The 13,327-nt window shown below is 48.3% G+C and overlaps 1 protein-coding gene across 1 annotated transcript in view; it reads right to left on the bottom strand.

The window, feature by feature from the left end:
- Positions 1–7,926, bottom strand: part of SNRNP200 (small nuclear ribonucleoprotein U5 subunit 200) — a 39,090-nt gene extending 31,164 nt beyond the window's left edge. Inside the window, exons 1-6 of the mRNA XM_032763362.2 lie at positions 7,736–7,926; positions 5,722–5,885; positions 4,511–4,682; positions 3,732–3,924; positions 2,507–2,562; positions 1,209–1,307 (exon numbers count right to left, since the gene is read on the bottom strand). Coding sequence (XP_032619253.1) covers positions 1,209–1,307; positions 2,507–2,562; positions 3,732–3,924; positions 4,511–4,682; positions 5,722–5,885; positions 7,736–7,780 — 729 coding nt within the window. The 5' untranslated portion in view covers positions 7,781–7,926. The remainder of the gene's footprint in view (positions 1–1,208; positions 1,308–2,506; positions 2,563–3,731; positions 3,925–4,510; positions 4,683–5,721; positions 5,886–7,735) is intronic.
- Between the last annotated feature and the right edge of the window lie 5,401 nt (positions 7,927–13,327).

Genomic DNA, 13,327 nt, shown 5'->3' with positions numbered 1-13,327 from the left:
GCTTTGGGGCTGTCTGCCTCATTCTTTGCAGTTCACCCTTACTGAGTGACTTCAGCTGGCTCCTCCAGGAATCCAGTCACACAGTCACTCATTTGTCGTGTATATTACCTGCTTTAACCTTGTAAATAACTCTCATTTCCTTTTCCTATTTAATAAGTCTTTAGTCAGTTTGATATAGGATTGGCTACAAGCATTGACTTTGGTAAGAGATCTGGGGTACAACTAGGGTGACCAGACAGCAAGTGTGAAAAATCAGGACGAGGGGTGGGAGGTAATAGGAGCCTATATAAGAAAAAGACCCAAAAATCAGGACTGTCCCTATAAAATTGGGACACCCTAGGTACAACTGACCTGGGGTAAGTGACTGGTCCTTTGGGACTGGGAGTAACCTGAATATTATTGTGATTTTTGGTATAAGGTACCATCGATCATAGAGGCAGGCTTGCCTGGGTGGCAAGATAGACCAGAGTGCCCAAAGGGACTGTCTAACTCTAAGGCAAGGCTGTTAGAGGGTTTGAGGAGTTCACACTTGTTACTTGGTTGGTGAAATGTATTTAGAGAACATAAGCTTGGAGCAGAAGGCTTCTGGTTCAGAACACAAGTCACACACTTCTGCAGTGGGACCCTGGACACAAAGAATGTTCTGGAATAGTGAGGAAATGGAGGTAGGGAAATGCATGCTGGATTTTTGTATAGATCTGTGTATTTCTCACTCTATCAAAGAAAGAACAATTGTGTTTTAGAATCCTGTGCAAAATGTCTATGTTTCACAAATTACATCTACCATGTGCTCCATGAAGGAAACTATGGACCCAAAGCACCACCCAGCTCGTGTTCTGAGATAGGGTGTGTTAACCGACAGGATAAGCATGAGGGTCAGCACCCGTTCTGGGGTGGGGCGTAGGGTCACAGCTCTCAGAAGGGGTACACCACATAGAAGTTCTGCTCCCCAAGAGCGTGCCAGGAGGATCAAAGACAGCAGCAGTGCCTGGACTCTGTTCTGACCCTGGGGGCTTAAGACACCCAAATATTCAGCAGTTGGCTTCTCGTACAGCATTCCAGCAGGGGGCCCTCAGCTAAATCTGACACACTAGTGTCTGCTATCACAGTTAGGAATGAAGTCCCCATAGCTTTAATACAGCCACCAACTTCAAGCCAACCCTCCAGTGATAGGAAAGTAGCCTTTCGCTTCCCACTTGGTAACTCACATTGGCTGAGAGGGTGCAGCGGACAACAGCCTCGTCCCCCTCCATGTCATCATCAGACGCCTCATCCCGTACTTCACCGTACACGTCCTCATCGCCTTCCTGTTGGAACACACAGCTCCTGTGAATGGCTCTCTCCCCAGAAAACCTCATGGAGAAGCTCTCCACACCTTGGATAGGAGTACAACAAATGCCATTCCCACTGAAAGCTGAGCTAGTCCTTCCTCCGGCAGCAGAAAAATCATACTGTGGTTAAGGCAGAAGATCACAGGACTTTGGGCAAGTCCCATCACCCCATGCCTCAGTCTTCCCATTTAGAAGATATGATCCTTATCAGGGATGGCGCTCCTTGTACTGCAAGCTCAGTAGAAGTGAGCATTATTATTGTAGTCTGTCATCTTGCTTTCAGTTGTGACCAATACCAGATGCAGCCAAAGTCAGCAGAAAAAATAACGTACCAAGCCAATTGGGCACCCCTAAATTATGGGAGTGAGGGAAAATCTTTCATGCAGCGATCATCTATGGCCCAGAGCAGAAAGAGGGACAGTTTCTTACAGATGCCATCTTGGCCACGTGTCAGGTCCCTTGCTCAGGCTCAGTTATCCTTCTCAATACTCCCCTGGGACAGCTACTCCCTCGCGTTAGTTCTGTTTTAGAAGGAGCATGTTTCCACTGAGCTCGCTGCAGATAACCCTCATCTATCTTGTGATGTTAAAGTGCGTTCAGAACTTGTTAGGGCGCACAAGTCCTTTCAATCCTTTCCCACCTCAAGACTTTCAAAAATAAGTGCTACCAATGACTCAGAGGTTCCTGTATTGTTCTGCCTTAAGGAACCAGACAAGGCAATTCTTTTCAGACCCTCACTCAGGTAAATGTGACAGAAGAGCAATTATATGAAATAGTCCCAAGTGGCTCACATTTAGAAAAGGCATTGCAGGAAACAGGAAGTCAGAGAGAGAGAGAGAGAGAGAGAGAGAGAGCGCGCAAGTTTCAATCTGAAAGGGACTGCTGAGGAGGCCAGGAAGTCTGACAGCTGATCAAAACCAAGCAGCTGGTCTGTGGGCCATGCCATAGAATTCATACACATTTCTGTGAAAGGCAGTACAGTATAGTACAGTAATTTACCAAGCCTTCCAGTACCAGGAAGCAGGGTCTAATCTTCCGGCCTGGCTCAGCCTCGCTGGCCAACAAGGCTGAGATAGAGCCAAACTCCAGCTCCCCACGTCCCCAAGCCCTGTCCACAACCAGCAGCACAAAGAAGAGCAGCTCAGCCACCACCGTAGAAGTATCTGATCACTTACCTCTTCATCAGACTCAAACTGCACATTCACTCCATACGTCTCATCAATGTTATCATCTGTAAAGGGGGACGGAGTTAGAAGGGTGCAACCCAAGCTCAACCCAGTTATCCTGCTTTTGCACCACTATAATGCAAAAGCACCAGTACCCACTAAAGCATGGGGAGCACACCCAGGGATACGTTCCCACGAGAGGCTAAGTGGAGAAAATATCACTCATTTTACTTATGACTGAATCAGGATTTGAATAGAAAAACTAAACATTATCCATAGACATCTCTGGGAGTTATATGCATGGCTTAGGCTACCGCAGGGGAGGACAAACTATAGCCCTGGGATTGCCCTCCGTGGTGCCGCAGGGGCCCTGCAGCACTCTCAGAAGCAGCCCCGGGGGGATGGGGGGCAGGCTCGGTGCATTGCCCATGCCTCCAGGCACCGCCCCCGCAGCTCCCACTGGCTGGGAATGGTGAACCATGGCCAATGGGAGCTTCGGGGGAGGTACCTGGAGGTGCAGCAAGGGCAGCGCATGCAGAGCTCTCCATCCCACCTCTCCCAGGGGCAGCAGCACTTCCTGGAGTGGCACAGGGCTGGGGACAGGGCAAGCAGGCAGGGAGCCTGCCCTGTTCCCAGTGCGCACCAATGCCACACAGGAGCCGCTTTAGGTAAGTGGTGCCGGACCAGAGCCCTAACCCCTCCTGCACTCCGCCCCCCAATCCCTGCCCTAAGCCCCCTGCCTGCACCTCGCACCCCAACCCCCTGCTGCACCCTGCACCCCTGTGCACCCCAATCCCCTGCCGCACCCCACACCCCTCCCTGCACCCCAACCCCCTTCCCTGAACCCCCTCATACACCCCTCCTCTGCCCCAATCCCTTGCACTGAGCTTCTTCCTGCACACCGCACCCCCCCTCAGACCTCGCACACCCTGCCCCGGCCCTGCATACAATTTCCCCACCCAGATGTGGCCCTTGGCCCAAAAAAGTTTGCCCACCCCTGTGCTAGCGTGTAGCCCTTAGTTTCCAAGTCCAATAACTATTTACCACCAAGCCCCAAAGAAACATTTTTAAGCCCCGTCTCAGTTTAAAACACTTTCTAGCCTCCCTGCATACAGGCACTGTGCCCCATCTGTGTGCCAGCTATTGAAATACAACATGCTGAGAACCCATATACTGTGATTTGTGAGATAATACAAGGGAGGAGTCCAGGCGCAAGCTCGAGGGTGATCCCTACCCATGTTCTGGATCTCCTTGTCACCACCATAGTCTGTGATCTTCTTGCCCAAGTTCACCAGCACATGGTAGCGGGTGTCGTCCGTCTGTCCTAACAGCAAATCAATTTCCTTCCGCCTCTCTTTGTCACGCAGCTTCTCATTCTTCAATACAGCCAAGACCTCGTCCGCTGCTCCACAGAGAATGTCACGTGGCTGCAGAAGAAATGAGAACAGCTGCAACACACCTAATTTAGGGGATGCTTTATGTACCGGACTGCGCATTTCCCACCTGGGATAAGCACTCCCACTGCTCAGCAGTGGAACTAAAAGTCTGGCTCACATTTATGGACTAAATGCTTCCACCTTTCTGTCTACAATAATTATCTCCATGGAAAAACGACCGATCTGGAAGCATCTCCCTCTAAAACACTGCAGCATTGTGCCAGCACATGAGGAACAGTAACAGCCACGACCCTGTTCAGAAATCAGATCCCACCTTACAGTAAGGGCAGTCACTCAGGTAGCTCTGGGGGTGCGTCTAGGGTCCTATGGAGACAGTATCTCAGGTGAAGAGCTTTAGCACCCACAAGTTGTTATACTTCTCACTAGCTTGCAACAGAAGGATTAGCAATCAAGGATCCAAAGACCAGCTTATTGACTGATCTGAACTACAGCTCTGCCAGCTATTTGCCCCACACCACGCACAAACAGAGTTCTGACAACTCCACTCGGCTGATATGTACACACAACACAAGTAGTTAGAGCAAAGATACCCTCACAGGTCCATGCACATCCTTACCTGGTCCCCAAGGGCTGCCTGAATGAAACTTAGCAGCACCTCATAGGTCTCCCGGGTCTCCTTCGTTTTGGGTTTGTAGATGATTCCCACCATCTCATCAATGCCTTCAGAGAGTAGCGTATAACCCTTCATTTTGTTGATATCATGCCTGTCCTCATCACGCTTCCTCCTCCTAGAAAGCAGGGCAAGGAAAACATCACACAAGTCAATCAGAGCAAAATTAGAAAGTAAGCACTTGGCATAAATGGTGGCAAAGAGTTTTTTTAATAATTCAATCTATCAGTATCTCAAAGATTTTTTTAGAACATGACATTTTTTAAAAGCCTGACAGTAACCCTTCAAATGTATTTTCTATCCATGGCACAAGAAGTTAATTTTTACTGCACTTGAGACATATGAAAGTATCGCTGCCTGGCCAGTTCATGGGAAACTCTCCTTATCCACAGCAGCACACTGTCTGCAGTACTCAGACGCAAGAACATTAACTCAGCATTACGTCTGATGCAATTATGATCTTAAAGTCATGGAATTTCGAGTTGAGGTTCCTCAAGGCAACCTTCACGGCTCCTTCCCGCATTTGTGTGGTGTAACAGAATCATTCTCTATAAGGTTACACTATCTGCACTGTCATCATGTGCATAGCTAAGGTGTAGAGAATAACTTGCAAGAAAAACCAAATCAAGAGTACACAGCCGAACTTACATAAGAAGCAATATTGAGGAGGGCAGTGAATAGGTATCACTTTAAGAGCACAAGCTTTAAGGGTTTTCCTAGATAACTGTATGATAATTAAGGTTAAGATTGTGTCATGGTTATTTTCAGTAAAAGCCACAGACAGCTCACAAGCAATAAACAAAAATTCATGGAAGCCCATGACCTGTCCATGATTTTTACTGAAAATAACTGGGAGGGATGACACTGATAGCTCCAGCCCCTGCAGCAGGGGCTGGAGCCAAAGAAGTCATGGAGGTTCATTAAAGTCACAGAATCCATGACCTCCATGATTAAATTCTATCCTTAACAATAATCTCTGAAACCCAGGCAGTGTGGAAATACTTTAAATTCCTAGGGCTAGATCCAACACAAGCTTTTCAGCATTAGACTCCTGAATACCGTACTGCAGTCAGGATGCTCTCACTCAGTGCTCTGTGTTCATTTAGTCTCTTAGAACCCCAAGCTCTGAAAGACAAATTCATGTGTAATCCGCTCACTTCGCTCGTCTCTCTTCCTGCATCTGGGGTTTGGTTCTTTGAGCCTTGTCACCCATTCGAGTGCCCTCCAGCTTCCCAACCAAGGAGAGCACCTCCCCTGTAGGCTCATCTCGGCGGGTCCTGTCGATCAAGGAGCGATCAGCTTGAAGTACGAGGTTAGAGTTCTGGAGGGATCACAGCACAAGAGAACAAGTAAAAGGTGTGAAGAAACCAATGCAACAATCTCTACAACCCCAGCCAGGCCAGTAGTACGTTTCATTATTGCCCGTGGCCATCCCAAACAAACTCCCACACATTATCATCATTACTGTAGCGCCTAGGACTTTTAGTCATGAGCCCAGTCCCCATGGTGTTAGGCACTGCACAAACAGAACAATAAAGACAAGCTCTGCTCCCAAAATCTTACAATCCAAGTATAAACCCAGAGATAACAAATGGATACAGACAGCAGAGCATAAGGAAACAATGAGTGGTCATCATCAGTGGTCTCAGCACACTACCGGCTGTCAGGCTTTTTGTAGACCATACTGCAAAGGGCAGTTTTAAGAAGAGAGCTGAAGGAAGATAATGAGGTACCCTTGAAAATATTTACAGGGAGTGTCACAAGGGGAGGAGCAGTACAGGGAAAGCATGAAGATGCTTGTTAAATTTTCAGACAAGCAGATGGTAAAAGCAGCCAATTGGAGGCAGGCATCAACAGCTCAAGAGCGAATGAGAGATGATATGTAGGGTGGGAACTGACCGTGAAGAACCTTGAAAGTAAGTGAAGACAAGCAGCTTACGTTTGATACAATAAAGGGCACAGCCGCTGACTTTTCAATGTGCCGGGGGGGGGGGGGTGCACCCCTTCCCAAAGGCCCCATCCCCACTGCCTGTTCCCACCCCTCCCCCCTAGAACCTACCGCACACTGCAAAACAGTTTATGGCGCTGGGTGGAAGGTGCCGATCGGCAGGGCCTGCCAGCGGGCAGGAAGAGGTTCTGATAGGGGGGCTGCCAGTGGATGCTTAGCACCCACCATTTTTTCCCCAGAGCACCTACAGAGTCAGCGCCTGCCTATGATAAAGGGGGACCCAGTGAGGGATGCAAAGAAAGGGGTGACATGGTCAAAATGACAGGTTAGGGAAATGATCTTTGCAGCCACATTCTGAACGGATATGAGTGGGGCAAGACTGCAGCAGTCCAGGCCAGAAAGAAGGATGTTACAATAATCAAGATGTAAGATGAGAACCTGAACAAGAGTTTTATCTGTGTGAATGGAGAAATAAGAAAAGCTGCATTTTAGGGATATTATGCAGGATCTAGGCTGCAACTGAAGGAAAAGAACACCACACAGCAGTTAGAGACAGAATTTCAATGACCTCAGGGATGAAAGGAATAAGGGGCAGTAGCTGCAGAGGGAAGCAGGGTCAAGGGTAAGTTTATTTTATAAATTTAGATAATGAAATGCAAGGCGAGCCCCTCATGGCTGTGAACATACAACCATCGGGCAATTTGAAGTAATGATTCCCACAGCCACCATGCTTCCCCACATGGCATGTACATAGCAGAGCCTAACGCATGCCAAGCATTAGCACCCTGCAGGTTACCAGAATTACTCCACAACCCAGGGTTTCCAGGATCATGTTAAAGGATGCAAGACTCTGTCTCCCCATTTGTATATTTACAACATCGATCACAACTTTACAGCAATACTACGGCCTGTACAAAGCTTACCCAGGTCCGAGTTAGTGTTTCCTTCCTGCAGGGAAAATGGGGGGCCAGGGTTGTGGGGTGACGAGAACAGAACTGCTCGCTCACACACAGGGCCAGAGAGGGCCGCTCCCGCCCCACCCCCCTCAGGCTCCTGACCCCCTTCTCTTCCCTCTCCCCCCGGGCTCCCCCGCCGCCCTCCCCTCCTCCCCGGGCTTCGCCCAGCCGCCTCCCTCCTTCATCTTCCCTCCCCCTACCCCCTCCCCGGGCCCCTGCTCCGCTCCCTCCCCGCCCCCACGCACCCGGGCGGCCGCTCCCACTCACCGCCTTGTACTCGTACTGCAGGCTCCGCGCAGTCACATCCGCCATGGCGCCGCCTCACCCGCCCGGACCCCGGTGCTGGACTCGGGCCGCTTCCCCTTCCCCGCAGTGGATCAAGCAGCGGCCAAAACTGAAACAAGTCGCCGCGCAGCACGCACGTCCGCCCTGCAACTCCTTCCGGGGCACACCGGAAGTGCCCTGCCGCGTTCGCCCCCAGACTTCCGCCCCTCCCCCTGGACGCTGGAGCGCGCGCGGCGGTGGTGCGGCGCGATAGCACGTCACGGGCCGCGGGCAGCTGGCCCTCTCGTGAGCACGCGGCGGCGTTGCCTAGCGACGGGCTGGGGGCGTGTCTGCGGCGGGGCTGTGCCAATAATCTGCCCAGGGCCTTTCCCAGCTGGCTGGGTCCTGGGGCTCCCTCCCAGCCGGGGGGCGGGGCTCCCAGCCAGCGGGTCGCAGGGGTGTGAGGTCCCCAGGCACAGGGCTCGCGGCCGGCGCGATGCTGAGCCGCGCTGTGGTGTGAAGCGGCGATGTCACGTTTTGCTGCGATCTCCCTCCCGCAGGGCGGGGCACTTTGTCGCGGTCACTTCAGGCTTGGTGCATGGGCCGGGGTTGTGAGCCGCCCTCAGGAGCGCAGAGCTAGGAGCTCTGGCTGTAAGGGCTGGCGTAGCTGAACCCCACCTCTTCTGCTGCTTTGTGGATTTTTTTTTTCTTTTCAGATACGAGGAAGTTGGTGAATGAAGCGCGACAGCGAAATGAAGAGCCTTGTCATAGGCTAACGCCAGGGACAGTGCGGGTGGAGCAGGGATGACTTGCAGTAGTGCTCAGGATTAGCTGGCACAGGACTAATGATGTCATACAGCCCAAATCCTTGCAGCTCCCCTCTCGGCCCCTCACAATCACAGCTCCAGGCAACAGCTGGGCCACTGATAGCCCAGGTTTGCTCCCTAGCTTTAGCCTGGTGAGGCCTAGGTGCACGTTCTGTTTACTTCTCTTTATTCCTGTTGTGATGTTGCAGTCTATATGATTTTATAAATATATGCTAATGAGTGAATATAATGTAACTTGAATATGCTTCGTGCAAAAGATCTCTTGTAAGGTATCATTACAAAGCTTATAATCTGAGTGTTCATCCTATTTATATAAATGTGTCACTCTTGTATCTGAAACTAGAAATATGAAATACAACTCTGAGGGCCTATTGTAATTATGCAAAGTGTGGGCCATTAATGGTGGTTTGGAGTCTTGATGGCTCCCATCAACCAGGACAATTGACCATGGATGGCTCTGTTTGCAGGCAAGCCTTTCTGTGAGTCAGGCTGGAGGAAATGAAGGCTTGAAGTCATCTTACAGTGGCATGTGATCATGTCACGTGAACTAGAATCCATCTTTAACCTGGTGGCTTTCCATTGAGAAGAAGGGGGTGGGAACCCAGAGAGGGACAAAAGATTCCCACCTTATGCAACAGATATATAAAGGGATGGAACAGAACAAAAGGGAGGAGCCATCATGAAGAATCCCCTAGCTACCACCTGAGCTGGAACAAGAGCTGTACCAGGGGAAAGAATTGTGCCCAGGCCTGGAAGGTGTCCAGTCTGAGAAAAAAACTTACTGAAGCATCTCTAAGGGTAAGATGATCTGTATTCAGTTTGATTAGACATAGATTTGCGTGTTTTATTTTTTTTTTGCTCGGTGACTTACTTTGTTCTGTCTGTTACTACTTGGAACCACTTAAATCCTACTTTCTGTATTTAATAAAATCACTTTTTGCTTATTAATTAACCCAGAGTATGTATTAATATCAGGGCAGGGGAAAACAGCTGTGCATATTTCTCTATCAGTGTTATAGAGGGCGTACAATTTATGAGTTTATCCTGTGTAAGCTTTATACAGGGTAAAACGGATTTATTTGGGGTTTAGACCCCATTGGGAGTTGGGCATCTGAGTGTTAAAGACAGGAACACTTCTGTTAGCTGCTTTCAGTTAAGTCTGCAACTGTTTGGGGCAAGTAATTCAGACCCTGGGTCTTTGTTGGAGCAGATGGGCGTGTCTGGCTCAGCGAGACAGGGTGCTGGTAGGGAAAGCAGGGGCAGAGGTAGTCTTGTCACTTCAGTTGGCCGATCCCAAGGGGGTTTCTGTGTTCCAGCCCGTCACACCTGCCCGAGGCAATGGTCATCATCTAATTTTGTCTTTCTCTCCAGGCACTGATGATGGCCATGACCAGCAAATAATATAATATCCTGGGCCACATGGGCTCTGCACTGGGGAGTTAAACCACTGTTTGAATCCTGGCCTGGGTGACCTACACAAGAAGCAGGCACCCAGGAGCTAGAAGGGTTGACTGAGCTATGAGTTGCCTTTCTGCACCCCGCAGCCAGAGGGGAAGATTCAGCCAGCCTGCAAATGACGACTTAGTGGAGCCTCACCAGCATTGTCTGTGCTTAAGCCCAGGCCTCATTACTGGACACAGTGGTCTTTATTGCACATCACGCTCATGAAGTCATTTTTCTGGGTCGCCTTGCCCCACACAGAGAGTTTCAGAGATCTCTGCTCTGGACACTGATGTGGAGGGTTAAACCCTCCTAGAGAAATGGAATGAGCTGTGACACAGAAGGAAAGGCAGGGTCAGCCTAGGGGACTTTTGGTGTCCCAGGCATAATGTAAGAGTCCCCTTTTCATGGGTGGGAGCCCACAGCCTCATCCCACTTGGAAATTTTCCAGGATGGAGTCAGGTCAACTCAAGTTTCTTGTCTTGATTTCAGAATCTAGTGTCAGGCTGATGTCCAACTATTTAAGGAGCAAAGCTAACAGTAATGCCACCTCATTTCCACTTGCAAATTGGATTTTCATTAGACTCTTAAATAAACACAAGAACACACCAGCTGTAGGTCAGCAATGAACTCTTCTTTAAGTTGTTTTTCTACAGAGCATACATATGTAAGACAGTTGCCACCATCACCAATACAGTGGACGTTCGTGTTGCATAAAGCTACACAGACAAGTCATGGCACTACTCAGATTGTCAGATGCACTCAGCGTAAAATAAGTGGGAAATAATCTTTTCTCTGTCATTGGGTCTTCCAGTGATTCGGGTAACTAGGTAAATTTGCCTGAGTGGGATATGTGTAGGTCATGTGTTCAGGAGCCATCTGTTTCCAAATCCCATTTGATCTGATCTGATTCTTTGTTGACCTCAGTTACCTCCTGATGATAGTGAATAGAGTCTGACAACGTAGTGGGGCATCTTGATCCCTGGTACGACTGTCATAAACAGATAGTAGGAGTTAATAGAACAGAAGTACTTTATATCTCTTTTGACTGTAAAGGGTTAACAAGTTCAGTAAGCCTGGCTGTCACCTGACCAGTAGGACCCATCGGACGGACACTTTCAAATCTGAGGAGGGAAGTTGTCTGTGTGTGCTGTTATTTTGGTGGTTGTTCTCTCTGGTTCTGAGAGTGACCAAGTGCAACCAGGCTTCTCTCCAATCCAGGCTCTGTAAATTCTGAATAGTGAGTACTAGAAGATAGCGAGTTAGGCTATTTTGTTTCTTTTATTTGCAAATTGATTTGGCTGGAAGGAGTTCAATTTGTATTTTTGCTGAAAGGATTTTAATTTGTATTATACTTAGCTGGGGTATTTCCAGTGCCTCTAGCTGAAGACCTTACCTATTCATTTTAAATTTACAAAAATAATTTTTTACTGTTTTTCTCTCTTTAATAAAAGTTTCTTGTTTTAGAACCTGATAGTTTTTTTTATTCTGGTGAACCCCAGGGGACTGGGTCTGGATCACCAGCGACATTGGTGGGGAAAAGGAGGAAGGGGGAGAGAGAGGTTGATTTCTCTCTGTGTTAGGATACTTTCTCTCTCAGGGAAAGTCTGGGGAGGGAGAGAAGAGGGAGGAAGTGAATTTCCTTCGTTTGTGATTCAGGGAGTTTGATCACAGTATCTTCCAGGGTAACCCAGGGAGGGAAGCCTGGGAGAGGCAATGGTGGGGGAAAGGGTTTACTTTCCTTGTGTTAAGATCCAGAAGATCTGGGTCTTGGGATTCCCCGGGCAAGGTTTTGGGGGGACCAGAGCATACCAGGCACTGAAATTCCTGGTTGGTGGCAGCGCTACAAGTACTAAGCTGGTAATTGAGCTTAGAGGAATTCATGCTGGTACCCCATCTTTTGGACGCTAAGGTTCAGAGTGGGGAATTATATCATGACAACGACCATTTTGACTGAAGTAGCATTACACCAGGATGAATTCAACCCATGGTTTGGGAATACTCACTCTGATTAGTGAGGATCCATCAGCTGAGCAGTGTGACAGGAAGATTGAATGAGCAGACAACAAATTCTCCTCTTACTTACCAAGGCAGGGCAGGATTTGGGTGCACTGGGAATGAGAGAAATGCGAGGAAAGTTGGAACATAAGTATGACCATGCTGAATCAGAGCAATGATCCACCTAGCCCAGCGTCCTGTCTTCCGACAGTGGCCAGTGCAAGATGCTGCAGAGGGAATGAACAGAACAGGGCAATTTATCAAGTGATCCATCCCGTCATCAAGTCCCAGCTTCTGGCAGAGATTTAAGGACACACAGAACATGGGGTTGTGTCCCTGGCTGTCCTGGCTAATAGCTATTTATGGACCTGTCCTCCATGAACTAATCTAATTCTTTTTTGAACTCAGTTATACTTTTGGCCTTTGCAACATCCCCTTCTACAGGTTGACTTCTGCCCTGTGTGAAGAAGTGCTTCCATATATTTGTTTTAAACTTGCTGCTTATTAATTTCATGGGGTGACCCCGCGTTCGGGTGTTATGCGAAGGGCCAAATAACACTTCCTTATTCACTTTCTCTGCACCAGTTATGATTTTATAAACCTCTGTCATGCCCCCCTTAGTCATCTCTTTTCTAAGATGAACTGTACTAGTCTTTTTAATGTTTCCTCAGATGGAAGCTGTTCCATATTCCAAATAATTTTTGTTGTCCTTCTCTGTACTTTTTCCAAGTCTAAAATATCATTTTTGAGATGGGGCGGCACACAGTATTCAAGATGTGGGCCTATCATGGATTTGTACAGTGGCATTATATTTTCTCTTCTATTATCTATCCCTTTCCTAACGCTTCCTAGCATTCTGTTCGCTTTTTTGACTGCTGCTGCACATTGAGTGGATGTTTTCAGAGAACTAGCCAAGATGACTCCAAGATCTCTCTCTTGAGTGGCAACAGCTAATTTAGACCTCGTCATTTTATATGTATAGTTGGGATTATGTTTTCCAATGTGCGTTAATTTGCATTTATCAACACTGAATTTCATCTGCCATTTTCTTACCCGGTCACCTAGTTTTGTGAGATCCCTTTGTAACTCTTCGCAGTCTGCTTTGGACTTAACTATCCTGAGACATTTTGTATCATCTGGAAACTTTGCCATCTCACTATTTACCCCTTTTTCCAGATTATTTATGAATGTGTTGAACAGCACTGCTCCCAGTGCAGACCATTGGGGGACACGCTATTTACTTCTCTCCACTGTGAAATTCTCATTCAATTGCAGCAAGGTTTGGCTAAACCTCTTCTAAGGACACATCTGCCTAGGGAAATTGGACCAT

Source organism: Chelonoidis abingdonii, chromosome 2 (genome assembly GCF_003597395.2).
Source record: "Chelonoidis abingdonii isolate Lonesome George chromosome 2, CheloAbing_2.0, whole genome shotgun sequence".
In the NCBI taxonomy this organism is placed as follows: domain Eukaryota; kingdom Metazoa; phylum Chordata; order Testudines; family Testudinidae; genus Chelonoidis; species Chelonoidis abingdonii.
Note: the sequence above shows the minus strand (reverse complement) of the source record. Positions and strands in the feature narration are given on the sequence as shown.